General features: G+C 38.9%; 2 protein-coding genes across 3 annotated transcripts in view; one reads left to right on the plus strand and one right to left on the minus strand.

The window, feature by feature from the left end:
- ptn (pleiotrophin) overlaps positions 1-1,954 on the plus strand; it is an 87,060-nt gene extending 85,106 nt beyond the window's left edge. For both annotated transcript variants that reach the window (XM_047390374.1, XM_047390373.1), the window contains one exon: positions 1,103-1,954. Coding sequence is in view for 1 of the 2 variants with exons in the window: in XM_047390373.1 (XP_047246329.1) it covers positions 1,103-1,158 (56 nt within the window). In the remaining variant the exon portion in view is untranslated. The remainder of the gene's footprint in view (positions 1-1,102) is intronic.
- A 2,569-nt stretch (positions 1,955-4,523) lies between these two features.
- The window catches only part of chrm2a (cholinergic receptor, muscarinic 2a), a 128,644-nt gene continuing 111,144 nt past the window's right edge, over positions 4,524-22,023 (minus strand). Inside the window, exon 3 of the mRNA XM_047390383.1 lies at positions 4,524-13,307. Within this exon, the coding sequence (XP_047246339.1) occupies positions 11,757-13,265 (1,509 nt within the window). The 5' untranslated portion in view covers positions 13,266-13,307 and the 3' untranslated portion in view covers positions 4,524-11,756. The remainder of the gene's footprint in view (positions 13,308-22,023) is intronic.

Here is a 22,023-nt window from a genome sequence, read left to right on the forward strand (position 1 = left end):
TGTTAAATTTTCATCATGACATTATGGAAAATAATGAACTTTATCACAATATGCTAATATTTTGAGAAGGACCTGTATTGATTAATGTTGCAAATGGGCAGTTCCCGTAGTCTAACATGTTATTTTTCGATTGTTACATTTCTTGATAAAAATGATAATATATGAATGTGCACACTACCCAGGTGAATTGGTTAAGTCTTGAGTCTGAGTTGATTTTTTTTTTTATTACAAATGAAGGGCGAGGCATGCTATTCATGCTAAAACCTCTGCTCTTCCTCAGATACCAATGGAAATTTAAAACTGACCCATACCATAAAACTGCCAACCTATTTTAGGGATTTAATTAGGTTAAACTACAATAACTTTTGTATTAATTTAGATATTTTATTTGCTCAATATATTGAAAGTCAAGCACCACTCAAAATATTTTAATATAATTTTAAAAGAAATACTCCTTTGATGATATCTTGTCATAGAACCGTTGTTATGGAGTCATTTCAGCTGTAATTGAAAGCTGAACAGATTCAGACATTCCTGTTACATGAAAATAGAACAGCTAAAACAAAAGCAGGTGTGTAAACTCTGGTATTATGATATTTTGTTTGGGATTACATATGGATTTTAATATTGCTCTTTTAACAACACCATCTTCTGGTACATAAACAAATCTTTAGATAATAAAATATGATGTCTGACTATTTGACCTGCAGAAAGCTTTGTGAAATAATACACAGCTACTCAAAAGCTAATGGGCCAAGAAGCCGCAGGGCATCATCTGTTTCTGTGAACAAAGAGCTCACAGAGCATAAGACGTCATGGCTGCCAGGTGCCACTCCACATTTTCCCATAATGTTGTATTTTACATAAAGCTACCAAATGAGACTCCAAGAGAGATCAGGATGATGTAGGTCACAGTATAAAACATTCAGCGAGGCAAACTAGCTGATTAAACCCTAAATGGTTATTACGATCAGAGCAGGAGCATGGGTTCTCTTCATGGAGACAATAGGATTTGTTCGTTTTCAAAAAGTGTCACCTCCGGCAGAGAAGATGTTATAGGAAGGAGTATAACTATCTTTACTATATTTGTCTTTTCTTGTAGATGCAAAGAAGCAAAAGAAAGAAGGGAAGAAGCGAGATCGCACCCCAATGGACTGATGGGGTTTGTTTTTACTTTAAGCCAGCAAATGGAAGAAGACTGTGGAAACATGTCCACTGCCCTATTTCAACCTGGTTCCTGTTTATCTGTACTGTAGGCTGACACTGTAGTTTTGATGAAAACAGTAAAAAATGAATTTTAGAGCCAATTAGTTGTATTTTTCTTTTCTAGCACCCAATAAGGAACATCTTGTATATTGCTGTAGTAAACATAATAAAATGCATTAGGGATGGATAATGAGGTGATTTGTTTACTAGAGGTTACACTTAATTATGTTATCTTTTGGATTTCTTTCTAAGGTACAAATTGCCCAGGATTTGTTTTACTGTTCCATATCCCAACTCTAATTTGGAAAGGTTCTTTGGCCTGTGGTCTGATTTAATGAGGCAGTTTGTCAAAAAAGACTAAACATTTTCATTTAACTAATTTGAGCTAAAAAAAAAAAGGTTTTGCGTCTTCAATGTTTAGCAGGCCTAATTTAACTGAAAGTTTTTTGTCTAACAGTGGTAAATTTTCCTCTACAGTTTTGTCGAAAGGCTTCAGTGCAAAAAAATGTCACGTTGAAGTTTATCTCCTTTACCTCTTCTATTGTACTTTAATTTACACATACTGTTAACGCTGTCCTCAGTATATCATGGCTGCTTGAGGTTATCACCTCCTGTGCTTCTTGGTGCATTTCTGATACTAAAAAAGTTAATAAAATGTAGAAGAAAAAAAATACCAAAAGCATTAATCCTTCATGATGTCATTTTGTCAATATAGTGGATTTAAAAAATAAAACGGTCTCAAAAACAAGTATATTTTTGTCATATTTTATTTGAAGCGGTTATTACACAATATTATATCATGTCAGATGAGATCAAAATTGGCATTTGTGACAGAAAAATAATACTGCAATCCATCCCCGCTGTGAAGTATGGCAGTAAAGAAGTTAAATACAGAGCAATCCTGAAGGAACACTTGTTAGAGGGTGCAAAGGACTTGAGACTGGGGTGGAGGTTCAACGTTTCAGCAGGACAACGTCCCTAAACATCCAGCCAGAGCTCCAATGAAATGGTTGTAATCACAGCATGATGTGTCAGAAGTCATGTCGAAGTCCAGACCTTAATCCTATCAAGAAAATGTGGGAAGACCTAATTCATTTACATATATTGTTAACTCTGTCCTGAATGTATAAATGTTGCTTATACCAAAGGCATTGAATCTTCATAATGTGTCAATGAAATACTAAACTAAATTTGGAAGTCACAAAAACATGCATATTTTTATTTGAGTTTATGTGAAGAGCTTATTATACAATATGATGTCTGGTCAGATGAGAGCAAAATTGATCCTTTTGGCCTACATGCAAATTGCTATGTGTGGTGAAAAATAAACAGCGCACATCAGCCTGAAGACATCATCCTACTATGGTGCATGGTGGTGGCAACATCATGCTTTTCTTTCGCAGAGAATGGATACTGGTCAGAGTTGATGTCAAGTTGTCTGGAGGTAAATGCAGGGCTACCATGAAAACCAACCTGTCAGAGGCTGCAGGCTGGGCCTCGTTCTTACTTTTAATTTGGGATGAATAAAGGATTTTTGAATTGAACTAAAATAAAACTAACATATCTTCCGCTTTCTATTACATTTGAAATAAATACGAAACAATACAATTAATAAAAACATACCTATAAACATACAGGTCCTTCTCAAAATATTAGCATATTGTGATAAAGTTCATTATTTTCCATAATGTCATGATGAAAATTTTACATTCATATATTTTAGATTCATTGCACACTAACTGAAATATTTCAGGTCTTTTATTGTCTTAATACAGATGATTTTGGCATACAGCTCATGAAAACCCAAAATTCCTATCTCACAAAATTAGCATATTTCATCGGACCAAAAAAAGAAAAGTGTTTTTAATACAAAAAACGTCAACCTTCAAATAATCATGTACAGTTATGCACTCAATACTTGGTCGGGAATCCTTTTGCAGAAATGACTGCTTCAATGCGGCGTGGCATGGAGGCAATCAGCTTGTGGCACTGCTGAGGTCTTATGGAGGCCCAGGATGCTTTGATAGCGGCCTTTAGCTCATCCAGAGTGTTGGGTCTTGAGTCTCTCAACGTTCTCTTCACAATATCCCACAGATTCTTTATGGGGTTCAGGTCAGGTGAGTTGGCAGGCCAATTGAGCACAGTGATACCATGGTCAGTAAACCATTTACCAGTGGTTTTGGCATTGTGAGCAGGTGCCAGGTCGTGCTGAAAAATGAAATCTTCATCTCCATAAAGCTTTTCAGCAGATGGAAGCATGAAGTGCTCCAAAATCTCCTGATAGCTAGCTGCATTGACCCTGCCCTTGATAAAACACAGTGGACCAACACCAGCAGCTGACACGGCACCCCAGACCATCACTGACTGTGGGTACTTGACACTGGACTTCTGGCATTTTGGCATTTCCTTCTCCCCAGTCTTCCTCCAGACTCTGGCACCTTGATTTCCGAATGAACTGCAGAATTTGCTTTCATCTGAAAAAAGTACTTTGGACCACTGAGCAACAGTCCAGTGCTGCTTCTCTGTAGCCCAGGTCAGGCGCTTCTGCCGCTGTTTCTGGTTCAAAAGTGGCTTGACCTGGGGAATGCGGCACCTGTAGCCCATTTCCTGCCCACGCCTGTGCACGGTGGCTCTGGATGTTTCTACTCCGGACTCAGTCCACTGCTTCCGCAGGTCCCCCAAGGTCTGGAATTGGCCCTTCTCTACAATCTTCCTCAGGGTCCGGTCACCTCTTCTCGTTGTGCAGTTTTTTCTGCCACACTTTTTCCTTCCCACAGACTTCCCACTGAGGTGCCTTGATACAGCACTCTGGGAACAGCCTATTCGTTCAGAAAGTTCTTTCTGTGTCTTACCCTCTTGCTTGAGGGTGTCAATAGTGGCCTTCTGGACAGCAGTCAGGTCGGCAGTCTTACCCATGATTGGGGTTTTGAGTGATGAACCAGGCTGGGAGTTTTAAAGGCCTCAGGAATCTTTTGCAGGTGTTTAGAGTTAACTCGTTGATTCAGATGATTAGGTTCATAGCTCATTTAGAGACCCTTTTAATAATATGCTAATTTTGTGAGATAGGAGTTTTGGGTTTTCATGAGCTGTATGCCAAAATCATGCGTATTAAGACAATAAAAGATCTGAAATATTTCAGTTAGTGTGCAATGAATCTAAAATATATGAATGTTAAATTTTCATCATGACATTATGGAAAATAATGAACTTTATCACAATATGCTAATATTTTGAGAAGGACTTGTACATTTCTCCTTCATAATGTGCCCTCTGTCAATGAGATGCCACTTGAACAAAATAACTGTCTTAAAAACATGTATATTTTTATGTCAGTTTTATTTGAAGAGGTTATTATACAATGTAACCACCTAAAGGAGTCTGTCTGACAGTTTTATAGGTGGCCAGTGATGAAAAACACTCAAGATTCATTGTTCAGAACAAATAATCAAGAATGCATTAAAACAGAAATCAATACCAATGTTACTGTACAAAAGGGATCATAGCAGGGGGGGAGGGATAGGTGAGGAAGGGTTGGGGAGACATTCAAATAGCTATACCATGTGTACGTACATATCAAATGTACCGCATCAGAGTTACATATAATGTACTGTCATATAGAAATATATACAAGGCAAACAACAAACTGCTGCATTATTATTTTTTTCCTATTGCAATAGAAACCACAAGCCACAGTGATTGAATACACAATGAACATCCAAATACAGAGGAAACATGGAAAATTAACACTTGAATGTATGCTGAACACTTGCAGCAGGCTATGGATTTATTTGAAGATTTATGTAAGTTCCATTTCAAATCCAGATTGGTTCTGTGCCCCCTCCTCCTTGAAGTTCAAATAAGGGCACACAACCACTTAAACTTCTCTGGAAGATTGACAAATAAATTATATATATATAGAATTATATATCTATATATATATGTAGTGTGCCCATTGAGTAAACCATCTTCTTCCCAGGGTAAAAATGAAGCCTCAAAAATATGCAGGTGAAAATCAAAATGAAAGCCATTGCCTCTGGGTTTTAGGGCCACACTGAAACTAGTTTTAGCCTTTGTCATCCTCTGGGGTTTTCACTTTCTCCCCCGCTTTTTTTTGGCTGCGGAAATCATTCTTAAAGTCCCTCTGGATGTTTTCTATCATGTGAAATAGTTACTGTACAGTGTTCATATTGCACAGTGAGAATCCTTTTTTGGCAAATCATGAAACTTCAGAAATGCACCTATAGTCATACCCTCTTTATACCCTTTATACCTTTCATAATTCACAATATTCATAGATTGTGAATAACGTTTTCTCAAAAAAAAAAAAAAAACAACAAGCTGTACACAGATCATATAATAATTTGCAGTACTACACTCTGTACAATGATAAAAGTTGCAGATTTACAAAATGTGATAAAAAAATTTACAATATCATGTAACTACATTTATTCCTACAGCACAGAAAATGTGTCTGAGTCTTTGGAAACATTTTTACTGAGGAAACATTATTTTAAAAAGGCAAAAATGAGGAAAAATTACAGATCTTCCTTGATTTCTGTCTGGTTATTTCGTCCAATTTAGTTAAAAATGACCAAAAGTGGAGAAAACTAAAAATATTTTACAGCGAACAATGTGCACACACAGCCACACACACTTGAATTAATGACAGCACTGTTTCGTAATGATGACAGACACACACAGGCTAAACAGCACATTTTTCAGTGCAACAATTGTGAACACAACAAAAACCAGCCCATCATATTACTGATATTTATCACTGCCATGACTGTTTATTGTTTTAGTGATGATAAATTAACTTAAAGACATTTAGATTATTAATTTAGTTCAGCCTTAACTTTTCATTTCCTCTGCAATAAGTTAAATTGAAAGTAAAGAATAGGAGCTCAGAGCTGGAGCAAGAAAAATACAATGAGGTTATATTTGGGAAGATTGGGTTGCATTTTTCTTAAATGTGCACAGTCTTAACAAACACACTCCAAAACTGTGCCAAGAAGTCATAGATAAAAAGAGCAATTTATTCATGTCATTCTGGTTAAGGCACTTCAAACTGCTCTGTACAATCTGGCGATATATCCATCATTAAAAGTAAAAAAAAAAAAAAAAAGTCTAAATTTGGAGAAGGCGCTTTTCCATCAGAATGTGCTCAGCAACACCCACACCTTCTAGAATAAAAGCCAGAGAAGCCATCAATTTGAAGTTGTCTCTGATTACCATTACATGTCACGCGTTCTCCATAAAAGGAGTGCAGTAGCCCTTTGATATAGGCCGTATGAACAGGAGCCCAGCTAGCTCTCACGGCACATGATGATCTGATGATTACACATACCAAGTTTATTTTTGTCCAATTTGACATAAAAATGAATACACAGCCATTTTAGTGGAATCATAAAATGCGAAGGTTGTGACCATAAAACCACAAAACAGCAAATTCTGTTTGTACGGGCCACAGTGAACGGAGCATGAGGGGATAGTAAACAGCAGCTTAACATACACCAGATGGTGGATTTTGTCTTAGAACATTAAAATTCTTGGCTGACCTATCCAAAGCGTAGCTAAGGCTTCTCCAAACACGGTCCACGTGCCTGTAGAGTTGGATCTTGTTTCTAACAGACCCCACTTGTCCCCACATTTCCTGCTCATCTGGTTCATTTGTATAGTACCTTGCAGTATTCAAATCCTATTTACATATTTTGTTTTTTCATTAAGATCTTATGTGATAGACCAGCACAAAGTAGTGCATAAGTGAAGTGAAAGCAAAAGCTTTTATGGTTTTGAGTTTGTCAAAAGTGTGTTATACACATCTATTCAGCCCCTTTTGAAAAACTATCCCTTAAAAAAATTAAATTAAATCAATTGCCTTCAGAACTCACCTAATTTGTAAAAAGAGTCTGCCTGTGTGTAATTTAATCCATTACATGTAAAGTGCCATAGGTGGTGGAAAACTAACACTGTACTCCACAAAAAAACAAGACAACTATTTAGTGGCCCATGGTGGTGGCAGTATCATGCTGTTGGGGTGTTTAGGCTGAGGCAAGAAAGCTGATCAGAGTTGATAGAAAGATGTATAGAGCTGAATACATTCAGGACAATCCTTCAAGAAAAAATTTTTTAGATTGCACAAGTGTTAACGGTGTGGTGGACATTTGCCTTCCAGCAGTTCAGCAGGATCCTAACCATACCCCCATGTTTTCCATTTCAGTTATGCACTACTTTGCGTTGGTCATTCAAGGCGGAGGGATGGATATAGTTTCGAACATTGTGTAATGCTATCAGATTTGTTTCTGCTTTGTATGCATGCAAAGAAGAAACAAATCTAATAGCAGTGCACAATGGTAAATATATTTTATACCATTGTGTACTGCCATCAGATTTGTTTCTCCTTTGCATGCATGGCAGCCATACTTACTGTCACCAAACAATACTCTCATGTTTTGCCATTATCTTCCAATATCAGTTCCACACAAGACCTTACGCAACACCTCTTTGTTTTCATCTACACCACAAAGTGAACAAAATGGTTTACAAGAGTGCTGGTCCCTGCTGTGAGCACCTCTGTTTGTTTGATGCAACTTGCCCCCTTTAAACCACCCCAGGAAGTGATAAAATGCCATCACCTTTCATCATGCACCCCTCAAAGTGAGACCCTCGGACCACCACTTACTCTCCTGCTGGTATTTGTCAAGCAACAGCCAGGCTGAGATTAATCGGATGTTTTTGGAAAGCTTTTTAGTTTCTGTTTGGATGTGTGACAAATGACAGACAGGCATGGCTCCACTCCTCCATGTGATGGATGTGAATTGATAGGACAATTTCTATTACATATTTAACTTATCTTTTCTGTTACCTTAAATAAGCGTGCGTCATTTGGTTTGAACAATTTTATTAGTACTTAACTTTTTCGGTCAGTAATTACCCCTGACATTAATAAATAATTCTAAAGTTTGCACACATACAATTAAAATATGGTGCAAACAATGATCTTCAGAATTCCTCCAATTAGTAAATAAAGTCCACCCGTGTATAAACTCCATATAAACACAGTCAAGAGGCCCATGGTAACTCTTGATGAGCTCTGGTTGGACTATCCATTAACAGCACAACTATAAGCCCTACATTTCACTAATCTGGCTTTAATGAGAAAGCCATGACAAGTGGCTATTTGCAGTGTGCCATAAGTCACGTGGGGGACACTGCAAATGTAGAGGAAGGTGCTCTAGTTAGACAAGACCAAGAATGAACTGTTGAGGCAAGTCTGAGTTGATAGGACAATGGATGAAGCTAAATACAAAGCAATCCTGGAAGAAAACCTCCTGAAGACAAGGACAGAGGTTCACCATTCAGCAACACAACAACCCTAAACATGCAATCCAAGCTAGAATTGAATGAGTTAGATCAAAGCATCTTCATGTGTTTGAGTGGCCCAGTCAAAGTCCAGACCTAAATCAAATTGAAAATCTTAGCAAAACTTGGAAGTTGATGTTAAGAGATGCTCTCCATCTAATCTGACTGTGCTTGAACTATTTTTCATAGGAGAATGGCAACCACTTCTCTACATGCAAAACCCTCAAGACATGCTTTTTTCCTCTCAACAGCAGCTTGTGGTTGTAATGTGACAAAATTAGCAAATTTTCAAAGAGAATATATTTTATTCTATGCAATGTGGTAAAAATTTTAATTAGCCAGTTCACTTGAAAAGATAAATGGACTGGGTCTTTGTGAAAAGTTTCGAAAATAATACTGGTAGATCAGAAATATAGGCACAACATACAGAAAACGTTAATAAATAATGGGGTGCTCAACAAAATCGTACATGTAATATTTTTATGTTACACTCATGACCTTAAGAGAATTAGAGACCATACAAAGATAACGAATCACGAGAAGAGCAAGGCCGTAAGTGGGGCACTGGCTTGTAGCGTCCAACCACAAGCTGAGCGTGTAATGGGCAGCCTTTAATTTAAAATGTAGGTGTTCCACATCGGCCCGTAATCTGATCAGCCTCATGGGGAGTTTTCATTATAGGATCTGTCCCAGATCTCTCTTTAAAGCCGACAGCCTTAAGGAGCTATCCGGTGCAGGCGTAAATCTCAGCAAAGCCCCCCTACCAGCCACTGTGGCAACCTCCTGATGGCAAATGCTGCTGCATATTCATCACTCCAACGAGCAAGCTGCATTACTGTAACTGAGAATGGTCTAATAGGCTGAAATGATGGATGACATGCATGAAAACACGGAACATGCCTCTTGGTAAATTAATATTTTCTCATTTCTTCTAGCACTAAAATAAACACAGCTACTCATCACATTTAATTTAACTACGATGAGTTAGAATCAATTACAAGATAAAACGGAGGAGTCACAACAAGTGTATGGAGACATAAAAATAGCCCTTTTTTAAGTCACGAGGCTGAGACCTGTGATCAGAAGTAAACTCCACACTTGGAGAACACAAATGTACATCAGCACGTATTCCCACACACATCTAGAAGTTGACAAATTTTATCCATGCAATACATGTTGTGATGTCCATCAACAAATCAGAAAGATCAAACAAGGTCATCCACTCCTCTGCACACACACAAACACAAACACATACACCACAAAATGCCCTCCCACAGACCCTAAAACAGGACAGCTCCGAGCTCCTACCTCCTTTTGACTCACTGTGTTCTTAGCAACTTGACAGCAAAAAATAAATAGCTTAATAGCTGCCATAAAAATCAACACCTGACATCCTGTCAGCAGCAAAAGCTGAAGTGATGAGAATTGCGGCAAATGAAAAAGTGCGACTGAACGATTTCATGCCATATATAAATATATTTTCTTTTCTTTTACGGTTGTCTGGTCTGTATGCCTTCATTTAGTCACTTTTATTTTCAGGTTAATAGTACATGACAGGTTGTATTCACTAAATTCTTTTAAATAATAGCCTCACAAAATAGAAATGTGATGAGGTGATAACAGAAATAAGAGTCCCTGTCATAACCTCTTAGTATAATCCTCCTCATTATATTTATAGATTAATTTGATTGGTCCAAATTAGGCTTTGTGTTTCAGTATATTCTTGTTTTTGGCAAAATAAAAAGTCACACAAATAAGGACTTTTCCAAGCCTTAATTTGTTTTTATCCACAATTAACACATTTTCAGTAGGATTTGAAAATTCAGGACATTATATCACAAATGTGCTATTTTACAGGTGTGCATGCTGTGACCATCTAGAGAAAATGATGATCTTCTGAAGAACCATTGGGATAGTGTTGATGAGTTTCTGTCCTTTAGGGCCAGGAGTGCTGCATCTCTTTTCCTGGTTCAGCACAAGTTGTGATTTTGCTGAATTTTAATTTCTTTTTAATTTCACATCTAAAACATGCTGGATTTTGGCCCCAAGAATGGAATTTGAACACTGGTCAAATGTAAAGATATTCCAACTCCAGTAACTTGCTGATTTCTTGCTGCATCTCTAATCTTGATTGTCTTGAACAATCAGAAAATGTTTTTGAAACCTTAAAATCTGATGTTCTTTGCCAATTTGTCAAATGTTTGGTGTCATTTTAATAAAGAATATGCACAGAATATGATATTACTATCGAGAGACTTAGATGGGAACCTTGTATAGTAATCTTCTTAGACTGTCTTCTAGAAGGATCCAAACACCCCACAAATGTTAAAGATATATACTGCAATGATTTAGCTTAAAAAACTCATACTCTTTTGAACTAATATGAAATCATTATAGCTATTTGGAGTAATATTTCAGAATTAGAAATGTTTCATTTTGGTAGACCAGTTCTTCTAGTTAGTGTGCAAATTTGACAAGTGAAACTTTATTGCATTAATATTTGGTAATTTGTGCCTACTGATATTTACTGACGCTTTTTGTTAGGTAGGATAACTACCAATCAGGATGAGAACCTGTCAGCAGAAATCTAACATTATCTATTGCTGGTAGGAAGATGAGGATGATCACATATAGAAACAAGGCAAATAAAAACACAAGTGGGCGTGCACACAGACAAGAAGCCAGCACACACCCACATGTGCACACACAAATAGAATATACACCAATTATGTACAGTTATCTACAAGTATCTTTACTGGATTTCAAACTTGTAAGGTTTGAAAATTCAGTCAGCCCTATTTTCCCAATTTGAAGAGTTTTCCATAGAGCGCAGATCATCCTCTGCCTTTTATCTTTCTTTTTATTCAATCAGCTCAGCATCCTTTACTGTTACTCTCCATGTGTTAGCTGATTTTTTTCAAGGTAAAAACTGTAAATAAGTTTTTACAACCCTCCGTATATACGTTGCTTCCAAAAACACATAACTGAATTCAGTTGAATAGGAGTAAAGTGCTACAACAAGTTATTTAGAGAGACTGGAAAGCTAATGATAAAATGATAGAAAGTGATTTCCAAATGTTCTTGTCTCATTCTCACACATTTCTTTCACAGAAACACTTATGCATGGATACCAAACAACACCCACAGGCAACTCATACCTCAATGCCTCCTCCAAAGGGAGCTTGTATTTATCTGGCTGATCTTATGTTTTTATATTGGCAGAGAAGAAGATGTTTGAATGTCTTTTTGAAGGTGACATTACACAGAGCGTAGCAGGCTGGATTGATGGTGCTGTTAATGTAGCACAGCCAGTAACCAATAGTCCAAACAGTGCTGGGAATGCAACTGGAACAAAAAGTATTAATGAGCACCATCACATTATATGGAGTCCAGGTGGCAACGAAAGCCACCAGGATGGCCATGATTGTACGGGTCACTTTTTTCTCCCGTGACGGAGCCCCTTTCTTCTTCTTGTTTGGAGGCTGCTTTGTCATCTTCACGATCTTCCTCGCCACATGGTTCTGACGTTCCGTGGTTGGGACAATCTCAACTGTGGTATTTGATGGTGTGTAGTAGTCACCCTTTGGGGACTTGGTCTTGATCTTGATGCAGGTCAGTTTGGAGCCCCCTGCCTTGGCTCGCTGCCGTGGAAGCTGCTGGGTGGGCTGGGCACTAGAGTTTGCTGTGGACGCAGCTTGTTCTTCATCCTTCTGATTAGAAGCCGGCACACTGCCGGATGTTGAGTCATTTGAGCTCTCTTTCTCCTCTGCAGGAGCGCAGTTCTCTTTTGCCACACTGTCACCCTCAGTTTCTACGTCAGCAGCAGAGGATGAAGGTCCTTTGCCATTTTGCAGTTTTCCATCATGCTGGTTGGCCCCATTATCTGCACTCTGGTTCTGGGAATGCACTCCATCCTCCCCAGGTACATTGTTATTGTTGGGTTTCGGAGTGCTCTCTCTCCTCTGGCCAGATAACAAGGGTTCTGGGTTTGACCCTGATGGCTTGCGGTTGTCCTTCTTCACTCGACTTTTGCTTGCTCTTGAGATTTGCCAGTACAGCTGAATCATGATAATGACAGGCAAGTAAAAGGCGGCAATGGCAGTTCCAAAAGTAACTGCAGCATTGGAAAAAAACTGAATGTAGCACTCTTTCTCAGGCACAGTCCGCCCACCAACAATGAACTGCCAGAAGAGGATAGCCGGTGCCCAGAGGATGAAAGAAAGGACCCAGGCTGCAGCAATCATCATTCCCGCCATTTTGGTGGTTCTCTTTACAGGGTAGCTTAGGGGCTTGGTAACACAGAAGTATCTGTCAAAGCTTATTATGAGGAGATTCATGACAGATGCATTACTGACAACATAGTCCAAAGCCAACCACAAGTCACACACAACTGGTCCCAGGGGCCAGTAGCCTATTACTATGTATACTGTATACAAGTTCATAGAGCACAGTCCAATAATTAGGTCAGCACATGCAAGGCTAAATAAAAAATAGTTGTTGACAGTTTGTAGGTTCCTGTTCACTTTGATGGAAAGCATGACTAGGATATTGCCGATAATGGTAACCAAACTCAGGGAACCAGCCACCAACACGATGAATACTACCTCCACAGTCTTGTAAGGGCTGTCTTTTTCTTCCAAGACTTCTGTCTCATTGCCTTCGGAGGCATTCCAGTATGTAAAATTAAAAACATCCATGGCATTTGGTTTCTGTGTTGCCACCTACAACTCAGATGGAACCTGCAAGAGAACAAAAGACAAACGAGAATGTTATAGAATGAGCTAAAGACTGTGACAGCCTCAGCATTTTAGTTATGTGCAGTTTTGCATTGTACACACAAATGGGTTGCGGGTAAAATAAAGGAATGAAATAAGCTTTCCTAACTAGCACTGCTTCTGGTATTCTGGTGAATCCATTTAATGTTCCTCTAAAGCTGTCATGATACTATTTGACAGGCAATGGTGTCAGTCAAATCAATATCCGGAAGACGATAACAAAACCAAAAAGTGTTTGTCATCAACCACCCGCATTAGCACTATGCCTTGTTCTGCTTTGGGGTTATAGACCTTTTAATTCAACAAATCACAAAAATAAATTTGCCCTTTACACCAATTATAGCAACGATGATTAGAGGCACATTTATCTGGCACATTTTTTAGAATCACTGCAAATAACATCTCACCATTATTCAGCAGCATCATTATAAATAAAACAAAAGGAAAGCTAGGAAAATAAAGGGGTATTATCTAAACGGATATAAATAGATAAAAAAATAAAATATATATTATGCAAAGTAATTTAAAACATCGGGTCATATTTGGATGAATGGTCTTGACATTTTATTACACATCTAAACACAAAATGCATTTCATTTTTCTAAAAAAGTTGACACAAAAGGATGTTTACATATTGAACATATGAACAAATAAGAAAAAAAAATCCTTTTGAAAATAACTTTCACACAGGTATTAAACAGTTTTCATTAAGCATACATTCTCTATTAAAAATGTTTTTTTTTTCATTGGTCAGATGTAATAGCTTAAACTTACATCTTGCGTTAGCTGTTAGAAGAAAATCCTCATAATTAACACAAAGAAAGGCTGGAAAACATTAGTCTATGTGAAATTAATCTATATACAGTAATGTGTTTTACTTAGTGAACTGAGTTAAAGAAACATTTCAAAAATATTTTAATTTACTGAATTTTTCTGAATCTGGCTCCCCTGCACGGCCTTGATGGCTGGCTATCTTCAACTTCTCCTGGAAGTTATGTAAACATGACGCTCTGCTCCCTCTGCCCCCTCCCTTCCCTGAGGACATCTGTGGACCTGCTCAGAACTTGGCCGGTTGATGTATTCCAACGAACCTTCAAGGACAATGGCCTCTGTGACAGTGCTTCATGGACTTACTTGCACACACTCACTTACACACACACATGCTCAAGATAAACATATGCACCCCTCACACCACCTTCACTGTTCCCAGCATGATGTTGTTTTGTAAACTTGTTGCTTCTTTGTGCTGAGGTTTTTTGCAATCTCAAACTGTATCCTGCTAAGGATAAAGTGTGAAATATGATTTGTTTTCCCTCTACTTACCTAATGCCTCGGTGACCCGTCCCCCCCTTGTCTTGTGTCATGATGTATGTTTGAATGGGTTGTACTGAAATTCTAATTTCCCCTCGGGGATCAATAAAGTATCTTTGAATTGAATTGAATTGGATATGATTGTATATGTTTAGCAAACTAAATTTACCACACCTACCACACAGCATTAACTAATAAATTTGCATGCCCTGAAAAATAAATTTTCATGGATAGAAATCAAAAGTAGAAAAATCTTTTTTTCAGTAATTTTTTTATTTATTTAATTTTATTAAATAAAAACAGCAAGACAATGCAGTTTAACAAAAAATTAAACATCAAAAAAAAAAAAAAAACACAAATCAATATTAATTAAATGCCATTAAAAGCCGAAGAAAAGTAAAAAAAAAAAAAAAAAGAAAAGCAGACTTAGCATATTTAAACGTATCCCTATTGCATTCTTTACAACTCTGTTTGACCTATAAGCGAACTGGAAAGGATCAAGTTTATCCTGTATCGATTACAGAGGTCTTAATGACATAACGTTTAAGAACCGTTATTCACTCCCTCTGATGAACTCTGCTCTTGACCTTATTCAGGGGGCCAAGTGCTTCACTAAACCGGATCTCCAGAAAGCCTATCACCTAGTCCGCATCAGAGAGGGGAACAAATGGAAGACCGCATTCAACACCCCTAATGGACATTACAAATACCTCGTAATGCCGTTCGGATTGACCGATGCTCCAGCAGTGTTCCAGCATTGGTCAACGACGTTCTCATAGACATGGTGGGACATTATGTATATGTTTACGTTGATGACATTCAGATTTTCTTTCTCCAGAACCCATTTTTGTGAAGGCTGAGAAATGTGAATTGCACACTTCTTCTACCTCTTTTCTGGGATTTGTTATTTCCCCTAAACAAGTCACCATGGACCCTGCTAAAACCAACGCAGTTTCGGAGTGGCCCATTCCATCTGACCGTAAACAAATTCAAAGGTTTCTGGGCTTTGCTAACTTTTATCACCGCTTCACCCGCAATTACAGTCAGGTTGCTGCTCAAGAGGTAGGGACCAAGCTCCGCATCCTGTGTGACGGTGATCGCACCAAATGGTCGCACAACTTACCGTGGGTGGAGCATGTCATCAACTCTCTTCCGTCAAGCACCACTGGTTTTTCCCCTTTTTAGGCCATCCATGGATTTCAGCCACCGGTGTTCACCCTCCAAAAAAGGGAGGCCAAGGTCCCGTCTGCTCATGTTGCTGCAATGAGGTGGCAACAGGAATGGAGAAAAGCTAGAACCATGTCAGCAATGTCGGAGGTGCAATACAGAGCAGCTAATTGTTGACGCACTCCGGCACCAGCATACCGGCACCAGTTTTGCTCTCCACCAAGGATCTTCCTCTAAGAGTGGAAATAAGTTGGCACCTCGTTTTGTTGGACCTATCCCCATATCCAAGATGGTGAACTCGGTGGCAGTCCGCCTCCAATTGCCTCGCTCCATGAGAATCCACCCTATGTTCCATGTGTCCCGGATCAAGCCCTACGTCACGTCCCATCTGGAACCCTCCTCAAGGCCCCCTCTACCCACCTGGCTCCTGGATGGTGAGTCTGTCTACACAGTGCATCACATTCTCCGGTCTAGGAGAAGAGGCTGGGATTTCAATATCTGGTGGACTGGGAGGGTTAATGACCTGGGGATTGCAGCTGGATCCCTGCGTGCTTCATTATTCACCAGAGTCTCATCAGGACCTTTCATGGGTTATCTCTTTGCTGAAACTATTCTGATGATTGCTTTCACCTGTTCCTTCCCTGCCAGCTCCCTAATCACGCCTCACCCGCTCCACGTGTTCACCAGGCCTTATGAGCAGCATGCTGGCAGACAAACAGCACCAGATTATTGAAAGCCCCAGCGTGAGTACATGTCTAGCATTCCTTCCTTGTCTGATTGCCCGATCATGATCTCGTTTTTGCCTCCTGGATTCCCTCGCTCTGCTTTGCCCACGTCGGATATCTCCCTGGCTTCTGATTTCTGGACATCGACCTTGCTTCTGCCTCTTGACTACCGCACTCTGCCTAAAACTCTGATCCACCTGCCTGAATCTGCCTCCATGTGTATAACATCATTTATGTGCCCTGACCACCAATTCAAGCCTTTCCCTCGGATCCTGTCACCTGAATCAGTCTTCCCAGCTCTTACCCGGTTTCTGTCCTCTGACCACCGCACTCTGCCTATTCCCTGGGTTTGTCTGCCCACAGAGGTTCCTGAGCCTGCAGCTGGCGGTTTCCTACTGAATGTTACACAGAGCTTTCAGTAAGCCTTTTGATGTTGATCTGTTTTGATCTGGTTTGTCCGGCTGAAATTTCAGGTCCTCTGTAAAATCCGTTACAGTATCAGGTCCAACAGTATCTCCTTTAATACATTTTTTAAAAACATCCATAACCAGGGATTTTAAAGCTACTGGTCTACAATCATTATTTGATTTTGGTGTTTTGTACATTTGGAATAGGGATACCTATTTTTAGTCATTCAATAAATGAGGGAGATTGTGCAGTTTTAGGGACATTTGGACGAAAAAACAGAAAACATCTGCAAGCTGAATAGGTGAATATATAGCTGAATATACAGAGTTTTAAAACTCTGTTCTCATCAATAGCAAAATTTTTTGGTTTTTAGTTAAAATCAGGATCACTAAAGACACCTCTTTACTAAAATTATAGGAATTAAAATCACTATAAAAGACATTCAGTTTATTAGAGAGGTCCAAGTCAGTTTGTCCATTCAAGGAGAAAACAGATTTTTGGTCTGCATCCCCATCATATTTTTGACTCCGATCCATGCTCCTATCCATTCCCTGTGCTGTTCCATGTTCTCCTAATTGAAGCAGGTGTTGCTCTGAATAATAATATTCATAACTGCAATAGTAATCTAAGGTTTTGTGTTAGAATAAAGAATGGTGGATTTTTTAGGAATAATCAATTCCAAGACCAGCCCTTCTCCAGGGGTTGAGTTACTGTACCCAAGCTGGGAATAGAGATGAGTCCAACTATTTCTAGGTGGTACCTTCAACCTCACACACTATCTCTGGCTCCTAACTCACCAGTGAGGTTACATTCCATTCTCATACCCGTACTCAGGACCAGGGGCAGCAGACCTTACGACCACAGCTGCATCGGCATCATTGATAATAGACGCGGAGAACATGGTCCACTCGGAATCTATGTCTCTAACCTCCTCCAGAATATCTCTCGACCTCCCCCACAAGCTCAGGCTCCTTTCCCACAAGCAAGGTGACATTCCACGTCCCTAGAGCCAGCCTAAGCATCCGGAGATCGGGCAGCGAACGAAAGTGGAGACCTCGGTGGCCCGATCTTCTCTTTGCACCGGTCCCTCGTGGTTCCTCCTGCAGGTTTTGGGCCCACTGAGGGATGGTCAGGTCCTGCGAGGAGCAACCCGGCCACCAGGCGCTCTGTGTCGAGTCCCGACCACAGGCCCCGGCTCCGTTGTACCGGGCGACGTTACGTGCCTCGATTGTGTGGTCCTCGTGAAGGCGTCTTGAACCGCTCTTTGTCTGACCCATCACCCAGAGCCTGTTTGCCATGGGAGACTCTACCAGGCGCATTCAAGCCCCAGACAACATAGCCTCTAGGATAATTTGAGCACTCAAACTTCTTCACCACGTTAAGGTGGCGGCTCAAGCAGAGGGATTAGATTGCATGCCCCTAAAATATAAAATAAATAAAAAAATGTAATTGGCTGACATGTAAAATAAGATCTGAAGCCAATTAATTTCATGACTATGGTAGGGGGTCACAGAATGGAGCCTTGAGCATCTCTGTGATGAAAGATTTCAAGAAACTCCATTGCTAGCCACAAAACTTAAACTGAAATTACAAATCATCACTTGAAGAAAGGTTTTTTGAAAATCTTTGGAGAAATCTCCCAGTATGATACTTTTTCATACTAAATTTTGAATCTAAAAACTTTAAAGATGGGTAATAATTTCTCAAAAGGTAGAAAGAGAACGGACAACTTACATAAAAAAAGACCAGGTTGATGGTCGGATTAAGTATAATAGCATGTACGTTTTTACTGTTAAAGACAAGGTATTTATTTTCTTATGCAGAGAGCTAAAACAAATGAATTTTACCATGCTGTCTCATGGAATTATATTAAAAAAAAGGGCTTCTATTTTATCTTCACAGGTCCATTCCCCCACCTAACTTGACAATTCTCTTCACACAGCACTATTAAATAATTTTAAACCCCAGGGACCCTGCAAGTTTACTTCTTTCACTGGTTTGGGTTGTAAACTTTGCTTTGATTTACGAAGTACTGCCATGTTGACAGGAAGTTTTAAACCAAAGAGCCTAGTTGCTGAATAACTAGTGAGCATTCACTTATCTGCGTTACCAGAAATCCCTTATTCTTGCATTAGCCATGGAGCTAAACTGGCCTAATCCCCATAAAATGCTTAAGTCCAGTGATTAACATACAAAAACATGAACAATACCAATGGGACACACTTGTGGCTCACTTGAGACACATGGATTAGAGAAGTAAAGTGGATCACTTAATTCCTCAACTGCTCTATATCCAGCTACATCTTCCATAAGTCTTGTCCCACGCCTGAAATCTCTGCCATAACTCAGAGAAAGCACAAACACTCAAATCCTATTTAAGCTAAATGCAGGCAGCTGTAAATAAAAATAAAAAAACTAAGCAGAATCCATACTTTGTTTTTCATTCAAATAACATGAATATCCAAGCACGGGACACCCCAGCTTTCAAGGGAGGGCAGTGCTCTGATTTTCTTTAGCTGTCAAGCCCTGTTTTGCCTGTGATTCTGCAACTCATAAAGCTGTTTTACTGGATCTAAACAAAATCATCCTCACTTTAAGTTTGGCTGGTGAAAAATACTGGCACTGAAACCTGCTGAGCTTGAGTGCAAGTTTAATCACCTGCAGAGAACAGCAGCAGTGGAGCTCTTAGTATTGCTATCAATCATGGAGCTTACCCTAAAGTTCTAGCACAACTCCAGTGAATGCCTTTGCATATGGCAGAGAACAATCAGAGAATGAGTGCCATCACGATTAATATTCAACTCTCCCAGAATAAAACAGAATTCAGTAGAGTTGATGAAATACAACCAGTGGGTTACATGTTTTCGTAAACCATCCATCACACAAAGCTTTCACTCCAAAAAACTAATTTAATTAAATTTGAGTTCATCCATACAGTAATCCTAAATTCAGCATTTTTTGTTTTGAGTAAAAATTGTGACAGTCAGCTGTTGCCATGGGAGGATGTGAATAAATGAGCTTGAATATTGTTCTGTGTTCAGTGTTGGGTATTCCTGGAGCGGGCTCACCAGAGCTGAAAATTGCCTATGCCCTCAGGGAAACAGAAAAGGCCAACTTCACCATTTTTTAAAACTTCTGTCCTCACTCAGTCTATAGTAATGTAGCCCAGGCTGGTCAGATGGAATAGAACATCCAAGAAGCTTACATCTTTTAGAAAAAAATATTTCTTATGAATATCAGCAGTTTTGTCAGAAAACTATGGTTGACGATGTTGCTTTAAGCATTTGTAGGTGTTAAACTATCAGCAACAGTAGAATCCATGGTTTTTCACTTTATTGTATGCACTTCACTGCCTTTCATATCCTATCTGTCACTGATGAACAGGTAGTGCCCAGAGCACCTGCCACTGCTTTTGATGATTACATACATTTTCACTTCTGGCATTCTCCACAATAGTGTACAGACTTGGACCCTCATGTAGCTGTTGTGTTTGATGCAAAACAAATCATTGTTGCTGAACAGGATCTCTGCAGGGGAGTTTACCTTTGACTGATTTTAACAGTGCTTGAAAGGTGTTAATCATTACTTACACAACCTTGGCTCAATGCATATGTCATACTAAAAGTATACATTTATATTTTTGTTCAATAAAATGTGAGTTTGCAGATAGATAAAATATAGTATCTTGAGAAACAAAAATCCCCATCCCTTGAAATTTCTTTACATTTTCATTTTTAAATTCACAATATATTTTATTAGAATTGTATTTGATAGACCAAAGCAAAGTAGAAGATAGTTGTAAAGTTGAAGGTAGATGAGATGTTTTTCAAAAGTATTTACAAATAGAAATTTAGAACATTTGGCATCAGTCAATTTGTATGTTTTCTCTAAAACCCCTGAACAAAAATCAGTGCAACCAAGTACCTTTAACAGTCTACTTAATAAGTAACCTTAGCATACATCCAGCTTTTATGTGAAGGCCTCAGGTTTTTTTTTTAGAAAACAATAGTGATAAAAATGTATCATCCCAACAATATGCAAAGTTTAAAAACATTTTCGGAGCACTAATTAATCAAAATGGGAGGATACTGGCATAACAGCAAGCCTACCAAAGCATAGCTATCCACCTAAAGCGACAGATCAGGTAAAGGAAAACATGAATCAGAGAAGCAGCCAAGAGGGAACCTTGGAGGAGCAGATATAACAAATAACAGGTGAGAAAACCTGTTGGCAGGACAACCATTAATTGTGGACTCCACAAGGATGAAGAGAAGAAAGCCATGGTTGAAAGAAAGCCACAAGAAGTCCCATTTGCATTTACCCAAAAGCCATGTAGGGGACAAATATGCATAAAATGCTCTGGTTAAATGAGACCAAAATGTTACTTTTCGGTCTATGAGCAAAACAATGTGCTGAGGAAAACTAACAATGCATATCACCCTGAACATACCATCTCCATAGTGAAAGATGGTGGGGATGCTTTTCCTTTCTAGGGACAGAGAAGCTGGTCAGGGAAGATGGATAGAGGACAACCACCCTAAACATACACCCAAGTAACAATAGAATGGTTTAAATCAAACCTAGTATCAGTTTCCTTCCACTTTACAAATATTATGTGGTGTTGGTCAGTCACATACAATCCTAATAAAACACATTGAAGTTTGGCATTGTAATGTGAGAAAATGTGAAAAGACAACCAGTGCTGTAAATCATAGCTAGATAATAATCATGGCCTGTAAACACTGTTTAAAGACATTTTCTTACTTAATTGAACATTTAGGTTCCCGCTTGTAGAATGTTGTTTCATTCATTTTAAAATCTTCTGAACTACCCTCAAGCTGGCCTGTCATGCAGACAAGAATTCAAACTAAATCCAAAAGGAGCACTGAGGCATCCAAGTGCATGCAAATATTCTGAAAAAATACTTGACAGGAAATTAAAGCAGTCTTGATAACCAACAAAGTAGGGAAATAGTATCTCACCAATACTCTACCCATCTCTGTGAGGTGGTGAAACATGGTTAAACAATCTGAATCTTTAGGTGGAGAGTAATTACAAATTTGCATTCA

This window comes from Girardinichthys multiradiatus, chromosome 17, assembly GCF_021462225.1.
Source record: "Girardinichthys multiradiatus isolate DD_20200921_A chromosome 17, DD_fGirMul_XY1, whole genome shotgun sequence".
Lineage (NCBI taxonomy): Eukaryota > Metazoa > Chordata > Actinopteri > Cyprinodontiformes > Goodeidae > Girardinichthys > Girardinichthys multiradiatus.